At 45.0% G+C, this 17,280-nt stretch overlaps 1 protein-coding gene across 1 annotated transcript in view; it reads left to right on the top strand.

The window, feature by feature from the left end:
• The window catches only part of LOC137296192 (general transcription factor IIH subunit 3-like), a 24,957-nt gene extending 7,677 nt beyond the window's left edge, over positions 1-17,280 (top strand). Inside the window, exons 10-12 of the mRNA XM_067827915.1 lie at positions 14,429-14,564; positions 15,494-15,530; positions 16,650-17,280. Of these exons, the coding sequence (XP_067684016.1) occupies positions 14,429-14,564; positions 15,494-15,530; positions 16,650-16,713 (237 nt within the window). The 3' untranslated portion in view covers positions 16,714-17,280. The remainder of the gene's footprint in view (positions 1-14,428; positions 14,565-15,493; positions 15,531-16,649) is intronic.

Here is a 17,280-nt window from a genome sequence, read left to right as displayed (position 1 = left end):
TTATGATTTATATCTAACACCGATATTATCAGCTCAGGTATGTTGCCCTGGGTTAATCTCTTATACTGCCGTGGTGAAAACGACTCGGTTCTACCGTCGTTGTATTTCTCAGTTTTCACCGGCACTGCTCTCAGTATAGTGGAAGGGTGACCTCCTTGAATGTTGTACGTTGTGCTCACCTGACCGAGATGAATGTACAGCTCTCGGTACGGTACTAGGTCGGGTAACTTCGTGCCTGTGACGGTTGTTGTTGGTTTTATCTCGTCAGGAGACATACCGAGTATCCTCGCTATTGGTCGGCCGAGCCTCAAGGGGTTTCTTCCGTTGTTGATTAACACCACTGTGCCGTTTGAGTCGTTCATCTTGAGTTCAGCTCCCAGGGGTTTGAAGACCTCGTCGTTTAGAGAGCACACGCTGTAGTAGCCGTCAGTTATCTGGCTGCGAGTTCCACTGACGAACAGCTTATTGTTGCTGGCGTTGATGTTAGTCCATTGCGGTAGGTAGGTGATATCGCAGAGTGCGACTTCGAGTTGGCCTGACGTGTTATCGATCGCGTGCGTCAGCTGAACGGCCTCACCGCTCGTTATTCCTGGAAGTGTTATGTACATATTATAATATATAATTTATATATTATAATGGACTTAGCACACTTGAAAATCGTGGTGGTAGGTAGTACGGGGTTTAAAACAACCTTTATTAATATCTTTGAAAACTATATCGTGACCGTTAATAACGCGCAGGCGGTGGTAAACTGGAATCAAAACCCAATGCAGTTTTGGCAGAACCAACTCAACTTTGCTGTGTGGTGTGCGACGACAGGGTCGGGTGTGACACTAGACTACGGTATAGACGAACTGAGTAAGGCAGTCATTTTGTTTCATATTTATTATCAAACGAGACGAATATTGAAGGAAATAAGTGCTCCTCTTCCCCAAGATAAAGCGTGGAGTATGACGAATAACCCCTATGATAAACGCGCTTATGAACGTGTTTGTGGGGAGTTTGAGATTCCAACGAATAAAGACTTTCGCCTTCCTGGTGTGAACCATGGTCTCGGTATAGTTTACGTGTACTTCTACAGGTCCGGAACATATATAGCCGGTTCTGCAGATGGTACATACAACCCACACCGTCATACATTTACAGGCCCCACAACGAATGAACAGATCCATGTCAGCTACATAAAGCAAACCAATCCTGATGCAGCCACAGCCTGGACTAAAATGATCTCAAAAACATCGAAAGGATTCACTCGTGCTGGTACAATACGCTTGAACGACTCGATTCGAACGTACGTGTGGGCGCTGTTGGGTGCGCAGTCGATGACGCGTTCCAACATCCTCGGTAAGGGAACTGCTTACGACGCTCAGAAACAGTTCGTTGCCAACGTTGAGGATGCTATCAATTCTCCAGTTGATCTCCCGCGGGCCATCGACCGTTACCAAAACGTGTTAGAATACGCCAGATCGAAAGTCAATTACGTGTTCGGCGTGGGGCTGTACATGGCTCCGAGTGATATGCAACTGAGAGTAAAAAAAGTGGTGGGTTATAACAACAAAATAGTCATAGCCACGGCGGATCAAAAGTTGGGTATCAACCCCGATATTAACACCCCCTATATCCCACACATCCCACCACGTGAAACGGGTATAGTGGCGCCACCCGCGGAGTCTAAAGTTCAACCAACACCACAGGAGGTGGCCCCTCATATTCAGGCCTCCAATCAGCAGCATATTGATAGTAAAACGGTCCTGGTGGTTGGTGGGGTAGCTTTGGGACTTATTTGGTTAAAAATTTCTTAGCCGCTACGTACACCAGACCCGCCACGGCGACGATGGCTGCCCACAGGTTTTGACTGAGCCACGTGGCAGTTTTAGCCAGAGCGCCCAACAACCACGAGACGATGCTACCCAGGATGCCGGGAAGGGCTTCGGCGGCTTTACCAGCCAGTTTAGCTAGACCTTCCCCGAGTTTTTTTATCCAGTCTTTAACACCACCGCCGGGGGGTGTGGGGGGAACTCCCCCACCGCCGCCGGCAGGCCCTGTCAGTGACACCACCAGGGTTGATATCATGAAACCCAATGCAGTCAGAATGCTGGCGATGGTGATCCCTTGCTCCCGGAACAATATCCGAATCCTGTCTGCTAACGTGGTGTCTCGGTAGAGGACTTGATTGATGGTTTCCCGTATACGGCTGACCTGGGATTGAAGCTTTTCTTTGAAGCCGGACGCTGTCTCCAGCCAGGTCTGCCTTTCCTCTTCCAAATTACGTATTCGTTTCTTGATGGTGGCTTTCAGAGCCTCGTCCTCAGTTTCACCGAGTTTTTCCTTTTCATAGGCGATGTGGTCGTCTATCACGCTAATTTTGGCCGTGCTTTTCGCGAGATGTCCGCTAATGGTTTGCATCGTCAGATCCAACCCCCGCAGTTCCCGAAAGGTAAATTCGAGACCCGGGAAGGGCTTGTTCTCGTAGTCGGCCAACACCTTTTTAATATCATAAGTCATGTTTTGATCTGATGTGGCGTCCCTGATGTCTTGCAGACCTTGACGGACCTTCGGAGGAAGCTTAGGTCGCGCGCCACTGTAATCTATGAAACCTAGTTCATCGCGGGTCAAGTCACTCCCATGTTTACTGCCCAATGTTGATAAGGCAAGCGTTTATTCACGAGATCGATCTCCGGGCGAGCCTTCAAACGCAGCGTGCCATTGCTATCGATGGTAAACTTGGAATAGTCTCGCCACAGCGGCTTGAGTTTGGATTTATTTTCAACTGCGTTGTAATAATCGTCGACGGCCTGCCACGTGAGTGCGCCACCTTGCGAGAATGAGGTCTCCTGGTCATCATCGAATGCCTGGGCACTATCGCCCCGCATATCATCCATAGGTATGTCTTCATCCATTAGTATTAAAAATATATTTCCTTTATATAACAATGTACGGCAGAAAATTAGATCCTTTCAGAAGATTGAGAGAGCCATTAGGAGCCAGAGCCGTGCGCCAGTCGGTGACCATCACCAACAATCCCAGCAAGATAGACCAGAATCAAACTCTGCTGGTTAGATTTCCAAACCTTGGTGAGAATGACCTCATTGTACCAGGCACTGTTCGACTGGCGTTCAATATCACGTTGACCTCCGACAACGACAAACGCGAGCTAGTGCGGAACGTGGGTCGAGCTATCATCAAGAAAACGACCGTCAAGATCAGCGGTAACGAGGTGCTGAGTATCGACGACAGCGACGTGTTTCACTGCTACGGGGATCTCTGGAAAAGCAAGGGAGAACGAGTCAATGATGTGTACCAGGGCATCAGCAAATCAACCCGGTCGCGCATAGGGTATGCCTTCACGCAAGACCAGCTAGACAAGCTATCGGACGGTGAAAAGGCCATCGCTCGAGCATACGGGAATCGATTCTGCGTGCCGCTCGACTTCGAGTTGCTCACGGGACACGCGCCGTTTTACCAGGCCGCGCTGGGTGATAGGCTCGAATACGAGCTCACGTTTAACGACTATAGCAAAGTAGTGCGTACGCCGAACGGTGATGAGGCCAGTTATGCCATAGACAACATCTCTCTGGAGTTCGACATGGCCACTAGCCCGGAGCTGGCCAGGCAGGTTCGAAGCCAGTACTCTGGGAAGATGGCTATCCTGTACGATCGCGTACTGAGGCATAGATCAGTCGTGCGAGATAAGAGCGACACTGTGTGGAATATCAACCTGAACGTGCCGGCGCGATCGATGAAAGGTATCCTGGTCGTCCCCGTGGAGGATTACGAGCCATTCCGGAGGGACAGCGAGAAGTTTTTCAACCCCGAGATTGAAAAGGTGGAAGTGACCATCGAGGGCGTGCCCAACCAGCTGTTCAGTCATGGTATGAGACCACACCAGCAGTGGGATGAGATAAAAAAGCTACCAGTGGGGACCCCACATTATATAACAAAGGACCTGGACCTCGGCTCCGTGCAGATCGGTGAATACCTGACCACCAAGTACGCCCTATGGTTGGACATGCGATCCACGGATGATGATAAACTGCACGGTAGCGGGCGCCGTATAGATAACGGCAGCGAAGGGATAACCATCCAGATTACTAAAAAGGCTCAACCCGCTGGTAAGTTGAAATTATATCTGTACGTTATTATGGACGCGCAACTTAATATAGACAATGGGAGATTCGTGCAAGCCATCTACTGATGGGGGGTACCCCCCACTGCCCACTGACCCACACTGCGCCATAGTGTGCGGGCAGACTGGCTGTGGGAAGACCGTTTTCGTGTTGGATATGTTGGAGGGTTACTACAAGGATGTGTTCGATAACATCGTTATCATGTGCCCTACTCTGAGCATGAATAAAACGTACGCGCGACCTTGGGTGATGACGGACCCGGACGTACACAAAATCGACCCTGGAACACGCCTGCAGGACTGGTTGAAAGCTCTTCACGAGAAATTTAAAGGGGAACCGACGCTGTTTATACTGGACGACTGCAGCGCTAATCGCGAGATAACAAAAAAGAGAGACATGCTATCGTACCTGGCCTTCTCCGGCCGGCATGCAAATCACAGCGTCTGGGTGCTAACGCAGAAGTTCAACTCGGTGTTGAAAGACCTCAGGGAGCAGACGCGATGGGTGGCCTTATTTCACTGCAAGGACAGGGATTCGTTCGAGGAGTGTTTGAGAGAGAACGATGTGATGAGCAAATTAGAACGGGAACGGGTGAAGAAACAGCTCGCTGAAACTAAACACGCTAAGCTCGTGCTCAAGACCGACCAACCAGTAGCATATAGGGTGTGCTAAAGCTAAGCAAAGCTAAGCAAAGCTAAGCTAAAGCTAAGCAAATGCTAAGTATAGCTATGATATTTGAAGTGTTTGTCGTGTCCAACTTAACCTTCATTTCTCTGTGTTTTGTCTGCATCGGGTATTATATAGTTAAAACTAAATCTTACTTGTTATATTATAAGATGGAGTGTGAGGAATTGCTCGAACAATTGTTGGTACCTGGGGTCTCCCCCACTGATGATAAGCGAGAGAAACTGGTGGCGTTGGCTGTTGGCGGCAAAGCCAAACATTACTTTGGGGAGTACACTCCGGATAAAATTCACAAAATGTCAGCCGAAGAAATCGATAAGCTGTACGCTAGATACGAGTCCCGGCTCGGAGCAGAAATGACAAAGACAATAGGATCGGCTATGACCCAGATATACACCGGTATTGTGTCATACTTCCTTCCCATTCCACCAGAGCGCCGACTTTACCTGTGGGAGGACCTCGAGAAAGACCCTTTTATCGAACACGCCGTGAGCTCTATCAGCTGCGAGCTGTACCACAAATATGGCATGTTGTTGGCTCCAGTGACGGCGGCGATTATCACGGCAAAGCATTGTCAATTTGAGAGAAAAAATAATAATAATAGTATAGATGGATGCTGCTCCCGAGGTGACGGTGGGGGTACCCCCCACAGTGAGGGAAACCCCTCCCGAGGTGACGGTGGAGACCAGGGAAACAGTGGGGGAAGTGACCCCTTCACAGGAACCCCCAACAGTAACCAGACAGAAGAATCCTAAGAGAGTAGCTGCCGGTAAAAAACGGTGGTGTAACCAACATAAAATTATTACAGTGACCAACCCAACCCGACTGTTGTTGGCTGTAGGCGTAACTGCTGTCTTGGCTATCTCGTGGTTATATACACGTGAGGGACGTGGGGGAAACGTGGGGGTACCCCCCACCCCAACACAATTAGAGGTCGACCCGCATATCATGTTATAATTTTAATATTTTTATATCATATACATAATGTCTGAGGGGAAAACGTTCGTCAACGACGCATACCACGCCACAGTGGTCGCCAGTCTAGCCGTAGGGTACGCTCGGTTGACTAAAATGGTGCTTAAACAACCAACTATCAAGCTAGATTTCAACCTGCAGGATATGGGTATGCTCATAATGAACCTTGGTATGGCGATGGCTACAAAAGACATCCTAGTAAAACAAGGGATAATACCTGAAAATATAATGAAATAAATATAGGATGGCCACGATAGCTATGATGGTCGGTGGGGCGTTAGTGAATGCCCTGGCATTTTCCGGGAGTAATTTCCTCTTCTCGAAACTACGAGATGACCACGCGGCTGAAATACAGGAAGAAAGGAAGCGGCACGATCTCGCTACTGAGAAATTACAAAAGGCACAGGCCGAGTACGCTAAAAAACGCCTCCAGAGGATCGATTTTATTAACGAACAACTCCAACGTGAAAACCATGCCGTTCAAACATTCAACGATGTCGATGAAGCAATGAAAGAATACTACCTACTAACTGGTAAACGATTGGAACCGCTAAATAAACCCACACTCGCTCAGTACTACACACCATCCAAGGGGCAAATGGATCGTGAACTGGGCTTCATAGTGTTGGGTATAGCAGCTACTGCGTTGGTTGCGAAGCAATTAAACTAAATACCCATATAAGTAAACATGAGACCCGCTCCATACCGATGCGAATACATACTTATGGGGAAGACCGAGGCCTGTGGTAGGAAATGCAGGAATCAGGGGTTCTGTTGTTTCCATATGGGAAGTCCTAACTACACGTGTTCTGTGTGTGGTATCGGGGTTAAAGGGCACTACTGTCTATGTAAAGCTCACGGAGCGAACGTAGTCAGACATCAACTCATCTACGAGAATAAAAAGGGCTACATAAAAGAACGTAGGCGACTGCTCAAGATAGACTCCAATTAGACAGTGCGAGTACTGGATTCACTATATTTTTTATCAATGTGACCCAATTAGACATTGGTTCTCTTAGGTGTAAACACTATGACTACTGTACGCGAGCTTAAGCGGGTCGCAAAACAGAGAGGTGTGATCGGGTATTCTCGAATGCGGAAGTCAGCATTGTTGAGATTACTAGGTTTAGAAGCCCCTACGGTAAAACAATTAAAAGCTCAAGCAAAACAGCTTGGATACACGGGTTATTCAAACCTGGGGAGAGCCGGGTTAACCGCATTGTTATCACATGCCCCCGTAGCAAAACCTCCCACTGTAAAACAACTGAAAGCCGAGGCACACGATTTGGGTTTAGGCGGGTATTCCCGTATGAGAAAACCACAGCTTGTAGAATTATTACGCCAGAATAGAGCTATTGACCTACAGTTCGTGCGCACTGAGCGCGCTGTAGGCAACTATTTGAGAGGTTGGCGCATGCACGTTGATAGAAACATAGACATTACAGATATCAAGCCTCTGATAGCTGATAAGGTCAACCAGGAACTAAATAACCTAGGAAGTATCAAGTTTCAGATCACAGTGAAAATGTCGCTCGATAAGCAGGTTGGGGGTGGGGTCACTGAGTATGTTCAGCCTTACTTCCGAGGTAAACAAGAGGTTGTCACACATACAGAGACCATTGACGCATCAATCGATACCAGTTTTCAGCAGATACGAGAATACCTAGAACGCTACACACACTTGGGGTCTGGGTGGGCTGTAGATAAAATCGATAATGTCTATCTAGACATAGCTAACTACGTGCCGTTCAGAGGCGGATCATACCTAGCCTTGCCCCCCTACTATAGGAACAAACATGCCATAGTAAACGTTAAGAATAGAGGAAACGATTGCCTGAGGTTAGCTATCAGGTCAGCCTTATTTCCAGCTGACACTCATTCAGATAGGCTTTCTAGCTATCCCCAAGACGATGGGCTCAACTGGGATGGTATAGATGAACCCACCCCCATATCCCAGATCACTAAAGTAGAAAAACAGAATAATCTGGCTATAAATGTCTTTGGACACGAAGGTAACACAACAATAGTACACAGGGTCAGCGAAGTGAAGGATCGCCAAGTTATCAATATATTCATGATCCAGCGAGGTGACAAGTATCACTACACATGGATAAAACACTTTAGCAGGCTGTTGTATGACCAATCGGCACACAGAGGAAAGACCCACTTCTGTGAACGATGCCTACATGGCTTCACACGAGCTGATTTATTAGAATCCCACCGGGAGGATTGTCAAGGTGTGGGGCAGACGGCCATACGAGTCGACATGCCTAAGGAAGGTGATAATATCCTAAAATTCAGTAACCACAAGAACCAAATGTCTGTGCCTTATATCATATACGCCGACTTCGAAGCCTTGGTGGTGGGGGATTCCCCCACACAAGAGCATAAAGCCTGTGGGTTTGGATACATTGTCGTCCGTTGTGACGGGGAAACGAAAGCTCCGGTAGTGTATAGGGGCCCTGACGCGGCTGAAAGGTTTCTAAAGTGTTTGCAGGAGGAAGAAAAAATTATTAGGAATACATTGTATAGAATCGCTCCCATGCGTATGACCCGAGCCGACAGGCTAGCTCACGCTAGTAGCACTAACTGTCACGTGTGTGACTCACCACTTAACGGTGATTCGGTGAGAGATCACTGCCACATAACTGGTAAGTATAGAGGCGCCGCTCACAGCGCGTGCAACCTCAAGCTTAAAATCAACCCTAAGACAATAAACATCCCCGTTGTCTTTCACAACTTGAGAGGGTACGACTCACACTTGATCATGCAGGCCATCGCGAAAATCGATGGTAATATAACGTGCATCCCCAACAACATGGAGAGATACATCTCCTTCAGCTTAAACGGACTTAGGTTCATTGACTCATTTCAGTTCCTCCTGTCGTCACTCGACAGTCTGGTCAAGGCCAACAATACCTTCCCTATCACCGATCGATACACAGACGCCGAGACTAGACCCCTGCTTATGAGGAAGGGTGTGTACCCCTATGAGTACATGGATAGTTGGGTCAAGTTCACCGAGCCCAGACTACCCCCTATTGACTGCTTTTATAGCAAGCTGAATGAGGCGTCCGTCTCACGAGATGATTACTCGCACGCGACTAACGTATGGAATAAACTGGGTTGTAAGAACCTGGGTGATTATCACGACCTGTACTTGAGGACAGATGTACTGCTGTTAGCCGACGTGTTTGAGACGTTTAGGCGGACGTGTTTCAAGCAGTATAAACTCGACCCCGCATGGTATTACACCAGCCCAGGTCTGTCGTGGGACGCCTTGCTTAAAAAGACCGGAGTTAATTTGGAATTGCTCACAGATTACGACATGCACCTATTCATTGAGAAAGGCTTGCGAGGTGGGATTTCCATGGCATCCAAACGATATGCGAAAGCAAATAATCAATACGTGAAAGGTTACGATCCTAACAAGCCAACCAATCACATTCTCTACCTCGACGCAAACAACCTGTACGGCTGGGCCATGAGTCAGTATCTACCTACAGGGGGATTCGAATGGGTACCCCACGTTGATGTTATGGGGGTTGCCCCAGATTCGAACAAAGGGTATATCCTCGAGGTTGACTTAGAGTATACCAAGGAATTACACACATCGCACAACAGCTACCCCCTGGCCCCCGAACGTATGAGGGTTAACCCAGACTGGATGTCTGAGTACCAACATAACTTGTTAGGTGGGCGTGTGACAGACGTTGAAAAACTCGTTCCTAACTTAATGAATAAGACCAAGTACATCGTTCACTATCGCAACCTACAGCTGTACCTGTCGTTGGGTATGAGGCTGACCAAAATACACAGGGTGCTCATGTTCGACCAGAGCCCATGGATGGAGCCCTACATCAGAATGAACACAGACCTACGAAAAAAAGCCACCAGTGATTTTGAGAAAAATCTCTACAAGCTCATGAACAACTCGGTGTTTGGTAAGACTATGGAGAACCTGAGGAAACGCGTGACCGTGAAGCTGGTTCGGTCGAGTGAGGAAGACAAGCTCAGGAGATTGATAGTCAGTCCGGCATTCAACCGTAGTAAGATATTCACAGACAACCTGGTTGCCCTACACATGAAGAAAAGCCACATAAAATTCAACCGGCCTGTTTACGTGGGGATGAGCATCCTCGATTTATCCAAACACCTGATGTACGACTTTTACTACAACGAGCTCAAGAAACAGTACGGTGACAGGTGTGAAGTGCTGTACACTGACACGGATTCCCTGCTGATGGAGATTCGAACCGAGGACGTGTACGAGGACATGAAAAAACACCTCGATTTATACGACACCAGCGACTACCCTAAGACCCATACCATACACAGTACGGTAAATAAAAAGGTCCTAGGTAAGATGAAGGACGAGTGTGCTGGCACGCCCATAGCCGAGTACATAGGTTTGAGACCTAAGATGTACTCCATACTGAAAGCCGACAATAGTGAGATCCGGAAGGCTAAGGGGGTTAAGAAGTATGTGGTGAAACAACACATCAAACACGCCAGATTCAAGGAAGCCCTGTTCAAGACCCGTACCTTTAGGCATAAAATGAACACACTTAGAAGTGATGGACATAAGATATACGGATTGACTATAAACAAGACGTCCCTGTCGCCTATGGACACGAAACGTTGGATAGCTATTGATGGGATAAACACATACGCGTATGGACATGAAAAAATTTGAGGCTATTTACTACAGCCCGCGTGGGTACTGGAAAGGAGCTAGCGCAGTAGATAAGCTAGCTAAAATAGCGCGAGTACCCCCGGAGGAAGCCAAAGCGTGGCTTGAAAAACAAGCCCTGTGGCAGATCTATTTGCCGGCACCACGCTACGTGCCTAGAAGGAGGTTCGGTATTAACATACCTAATAGCGTTCACCAGGCAGACCTACTGTTCCTACCCCACGACAAGAGGTACAAGTATGCCTTAACCGTAGTGGACGTAGCCAGTCGTTACAAGGAAGCCGAACCCTTGACCACGAAAGATTCGGCCCAGGTAGCCAGAGGATTCGAACGCATATACAAACGCAGTCCGCTGACGTGGCCAACAGAGCTGCAAGTTGACCCCGGACGGGAGTTCATGGGTGCCGTGTCACAACTGCTAGCCAAACACGATACAAAGGTCAGGCGTGGCACGGCCGGAGCCCATCGCAGCCAAGCCATAGTTGAGAGATTTAATAGGACTTTGGCTGAGCGCTTGTTCGGCCATCAGTATGCTAGGGAGATGGTCACCCCTGGAAAACGATCGACTGAATGGGTCACGAGGTTACCCAAGGTGGTGTCGGCAATCAACCATGAAGTCACCCGTCTCACCGGTGAGAAACCGGCAGACGCTATCAAACTAAAATCAATAGTTGCAGAGTCGGCCGCTCCATTGCGTGGGAAGGAGAAACAGATACCAGATAGGGCCCTAGTGAGGTATCTATACCAGCCGGGGGAACACGAGGGTGATAGCCGTAAGCGGGCCACCGATCCTATATGTTCAGTCAAAACTTACAACATAGATAAAGTGGATATGAAAGCCGACGAACCTAACTTATACTACTTGAGGGATGGGCCGGGTAGGGGGTTTGTAAGAGAAGAATTATTGATCGTACTGTACGGCACAGTGTTACCTCCAACACACGTTAAGTAGTAGGGGTAATAGTAGCAAGAGCTAAGGACCCAACCAAAGCCTTATTTAGTAAATAAGGCTTTGTAGAGACTTTTTTTGAAAGTGGTCCAGAACCCCCATTGTATATACTACTGTACTAGATAAGTGCGTCAGTTTGCTGAAGTGATATAGGACATGATAAATACATCAATATGCTGAAGTGATATAGTAACAAATGAATATATCAGGTTACAGATGTGATATAGTAACAGTTGAATTTGTCAGGTTGCTGAAGTGATGTATTTACAGATGAATACATCTGTTTGCTGAAGTGATATAGTAATATGTCAGTTTGCTGAAATGATGTAAAGCTGGACAAATATATCAATATGCTGAAGTGATAATAGTAACAGTTCAATGGATCAGTATTATAACATGGCATTGGATACAGCCCATTGTATCAGCTTATAAACCTGAGTGCTCAGAAAGGTCGCTAAGCATGTCAAGCTATTGGTTTTCTCCTATGACTTTAGGGCTTCTTGTTTCCAAGAGCTGAGATTGATTGATGGTGTTGCCATGTGGTAGCCCTGCAGGACAGAAGTTGCTAAACAATACCAAACTGAGAGCAGTGTAATAAATCTATGGCAGTGGCTTCAGGGCTGACAGTTGTTGGGAAACTAACAGATAATCATGTCAGACAAATAGATCAACTCTCTGGAACAGATGGAGAGTGTAGCTACTGTTGCAGCCAAGTCAACATGGTTGCAGGCTAACACTGTTTCTAACTCATATATATATATATATCATGTCAGACGAATAGATCATTGATACATGTCATTGCTTTCCAGTAGTGCAGATTGATGCTTATGTTGTTGATCACTGGATTGTCTGGTCCAGACTCAATTATTTACATACCACCGCCATATACATGTAGTTGGAATATTGCTGAGTGTGGTGTAAAATTGATCTCACTCACTCACTCTCAAAGACCACAGGAACATAATGAAAATAGTGTGATGCTACAATAGATCACCTACATATAGGTAATCCACACCTTCAAGCAAAAATGGCTACTTAACTAAAAGTGTTGATGGTTGATGGTGAATTATTTTTCATCCTCTTGCCATGACTGATGTGAACAAGCTTATCCCAGGGGAGATTATGTGTACTTTGTTAGCAGTGTAAGTAAACTTAGTCATTATTCATTACAGTACTCTCATGAGTCTAGCAAACCCTAGTAGGAGCTTGTACCGCTTAGGAGAACACAGCATACCAAATTACGAAAGTGGACATTTCCACATACCTTTCGAACTTTTACCATGAAAAGGTTTGTACTTGAATGTTTCCGAACGCTACTTTCCATAAATCACTTCCAAGTGTTGCTCATGGAGCACACTACAACACTGTCAACAGTGAGTAAACAGTTGCTGGAAATAGTGTTTTTGTCAATATTCAGGGATGCCAACTTGTTGAAATAATGGCTTATGGTAGCCATGTTATCAGAAAGCCCTAAGGATATATGTTGCAGGTAAAATGTCTGTGTTTTAAGTGGATTTTCATTTGTTGAGGGATTAGTGTCAGTGACAGGGGACTTTGATAAGTACTGCCAAACCCTAAACGGTTTCTGGTTGATTAATTCCATTCGGTTTTCGCACATTTGATTGGATGGTCATTGGTCGCTCAAAGGTTACCTGACGCGACCTAATACTAGGGTTTCTTAGACTCAGTTGAGGAGCGTAACTAATAATACTGAGACTAGTTTACCTAGACGGACATTGTTACTGTTAGGAAATGCATGTTGAAAGAGTTTAGGAACATGGTTGTAGTACAATGACCACATAAACGTGAACATTTGAAAATCATGATTAATGCAGGAGCCCATCTAACGATTACTCACATACTGTGAACTGGAAATATTCTGTGTCACTTTATGTTTTGCGAATTTTGCGTTTCTCTTCTGCTTGCAAAAAATACTTGGCACAGTAATATTAACTCTTTCAATACTAGTCAACCACATGCATTTACTTATTACAAAATGGTTTCTCAAATGATATGTATGGTCATCTGTTACCTGATATCAGTGGCCTTCCACTCGGTAACGGGAGACTACAGGGGAAAACACCTCCGTTTCGGAAGCTTCTTACCAATAACATGCAAGGCATCATCTTATGGGTATCGTCCAAAAGCTCCGAACATCAACAACATCACTATACTCTTGCCGAGAATATTTTCACAGTTGTAAGTAGGGATTGTTTTGGATAAAGATTGGTTTCTAATGACGCTTTTCTGGCTCAGTCTACTATGAGGACTGTGATTGGTCGCAAAAATAATTCATCGCAGAACAGGCTAGGGGTACGTAGATGCAATATTTTCAAGGTGCAGAATATTTCTGGTTTGTAGTATCAAATTTCATTACACTCTGAAAATATGTGTTTGAGAGGGTCTGTGTGATGGACAAGGATGTTGTTTGATTATGAATCACAAGAGCTGAAACATTGTGAGGATCACATACCACATTTCAGGTTCATTTACGCTTGTCTGTTGCTGCTTGGACACTGTTGAAGATTAAAAGTTTCTACAGCTGTCTTTGACTCCCAATCTGCAATTTATATTCATTGAAATATCTGCAGCAGTGATCTTCCATTTCTGAAGCTTTGTGTTATGTGATGAGGGCTGTTGAAGGATGCAGTGGTTTGTTCTTTTCATGTCAGCCATGATATCATTAAAGTCACTCTGTCTGCAGTGATTTTAGGTTTCATCTGAAATGTTTGAATCTGCTGAATGGTTTTTTATAATATTGTGACCTCAGTTATCTTTCAAATCTTGTCCAATGTCTAGTGACGTCATGGAGCAGTTTTCATGGCGTATAACCCCCATTACATGTATTTTGAAATAATGTTGAATTAATTTTAAGCAAAATGTTCCCATTTCAAGACATTGATTATTCATTCAACCTTGCTAGCAGAATTGTAGCAGGATTGTAGCAGGTCTGTGATTCCCGGAGGTATTAACTTCCCCTATGATGGTGACTGTTGCCAGTGGGTGTTCCTGCCTGACCCAGTAGTGAGGGACAAGCTGACTCTACCCCCGAAGGATCAGGTGGACTACCGTGCTGCCTGTTTCTGCCATCGAAACCTCATCGATGTGGGATATGTCTGCTCTGTCTGCCTGTCAAGTAAGTCTGGCAAGGTGTTGCCGTATGGAGTAGTTATTGCATTGAGTATTTTCAAAGGGTCATGATCCCATCTTCAGCTTAGTAAGAGAAGATTTAAATGACTTAAATGACATGTTTTTAGTCTACTTTCTGACCTAGGCCAGTGACAGATAGTTTGGGAGGATGCTTCTAATTGACAGTTTGGATGTATTCCTTCCAAAGTAAATAGCACCTGTGTCAATGTACTGGTGAGAAAGCAAAACAACTCACCTGACTCTGAGGGAAGCAGAGCAAAACGGAGATATACAGTGACCGTAAAAACATGATGTCCTGTAGAAAAACATTATGTAATTGTGATGTAATATTATATTCACATTACTTTTCACCAGTGAAGTACACTTTCTAGAACTTTTCTAGGTGTGCATTTCATCCATGATTAAAAATTAGCCAAAATTATTAACATTGATGCCATTCTACTGATGTTATGTTAACACTGATGCCATTCGACTGATGTTACGTTAACATTGATGCCATTCCACTGATGTTATGTTAACATTGATGCCATTCTACTGATGTTAAGATTGATGCCATTCTACTGATGTTATGTTACCTCTGATGCCATTCTACTGATGTTATCATTGATGCCATTCTACTGATGTTATGTTAACATTGATGCCATTCTACTGATGTTATGTTAGCATTGACTACATGCTGTTTACATTGATGGTAAACTGTTAAGCACTGATTACATATTTTTCACATTGATGGTAAACTGTTGACATAGATGTTGCAAGGCTGCGCATGGTAACATACCATATTATTCTCATTATATACCATAGTGTTGACATTCATGCTCTGCTGCTGGTTAAAAAATAGACAGCACTATGATGTATGGTAACAGTGCACATAAGTAGACATACACTTTCATTGCTTGTAACCTCCTGTTTCAGTTTTCTGCAACTTCAGTCCAATCTGTTCAACATGTCAGTAAGTATTTCTACTGCAGGAATCTGTGAAGATGTGTATACCTGACGTACATTTATCTGTCTGCTGGTGGCACTGTTTCAGCAGTCCAGTAATAATATGTTCAGATCAGATCACAGCCAGTATGTAGCAGTGCAGCATGGGAATCATAGTCCAATGACAGTAGTTTACCCCAAAAAACTTCACAATAATTTTTCAACTAGTTGCATATTCCTTACTTCAAAAGTGAATTCACGGACACTGGAGCAGGTAACCTTGTCGTGACGTAGTCCAGTACTGTAACCTTGTCATGTTACTTAGTACAGTACTACAAAAGTGAAGATCACGGAGTGGCATTACTGCAGGACGTGACATAGTACAGTACTGTAACCTTGTCATGTGACTTAGTACAGTACTACAAAAGTGAAGATCGCGGAATGGCATCAGTGCAGCACGTAACCTTGTCTTGGACATAGTACAGTACTGTAGACCCATGAAGGTCCCGGGGTAGACCCATGCAAACACCAAATCCATGCTTGCCACAAAAGGCGACTGTGCTCGTCGAAGGAGGCGACTAACGGGATCAGGTGGTCAGGCTCACCGACTTGGTTGACACATTGTTCCCAAGTGCGCAGATCAATGCTCATGTTGTTGATCACTGGATTCTCTGGTCCAGACACGATTATTTACAGAATACCGCCATATAGCTGGAACATTGCTGAGTGTTAAACTAAACTCATTCACTCACTAGATCAGTACTGTAACCTTGTCATGTGACCTAGTACAGTACTTCAAAAGTGAATATCATGGAACAACATTACTGCAGTATATAACCTTGTAAGTGTGTAGTACAATACTGTCATCCACAGAATGTTACTGCACATTACAACTAATGGCAAATACTTAAATACTCCAATACATCTTAGTACTCAAACATGCAGAATTTGTTAGGTTTTCTGATATATCTAACATTTATCCACATCTGGGTAGAATATTTGCACAGACAGCAGATATATCTCTCCAGATGTACGGTTCACAGAGGTTTAAAAAAAAGTCCTAATCTACATCAGTTTATCTGCCTACATTCTAAACCCGTGATTCATGCAACAACTGTCTGTACGTTATTGGGTTTCTTTTTTTCAGAACAACATTCAAATTTCTTGGTCCACCAAAATCATTGAAGAAGAAATCAAAGAAGACAAGCTGATGATTGTGTCAACATCAGAAGTTCAGGGTGTATACCACGTGTGTATCAATGTGTTTGATCTGATATCCACCAACAAGCTGAAGACATCTGGCGTAGAGTAGATATACCCCCATGTGTATATCATGGTGTGCAAAAATACTGATGAACCTTAAGTTGTCTACACCAATCTGCGCAAACAAGTTTCAGACTAAGCTCGGATACTTGTCTGTCAATGTTAGTTGGAGTACAGTTAATATACTGTAAAGATTTCAAAGCCAAAAGACTTTGAGCTTGTCACAGACTGCCACAGTGATGTTGGTTGAGCTGATACTGAAGTGTTCGTCAGTGTACTATATGGCTCATCGCCATGTATCTGGAATATTGCTGAGTGCGGCATAAAACTAAACTCGCTCATTCACTCACTGTACTGTATGGCTGCAGATTGCTACATCATCGTCCTCTACAGCGTGTATGCAAGTAAATGTGTGATGTGGAAACATGAAAAGAGAATTCCGTGATACCTTTACCATTCTGCTGATCTGTTGAACCACAAAATAAAGTGGGAAATAAATATATACATGTACAAAA

This window comes from Haliotis asinina, chromosome 1 (assembly GCF_037392515.1).
Source record: "Haliotis asinina isolate JCU_RB_2024 chromosome 1, JCU_Hal_asi_v2, whole genome shotgun sequence".
NCBI lineage: Eukaryota > Metazoa > Mollusca > Gastropoda > Lepetellida > Haliotidae > Haliotis > Haliotis asinina.
Note: the sequence above shows the minus strand (reverse complement) of the source record. Positions and strands in the feature narration are given on the sequence as shown.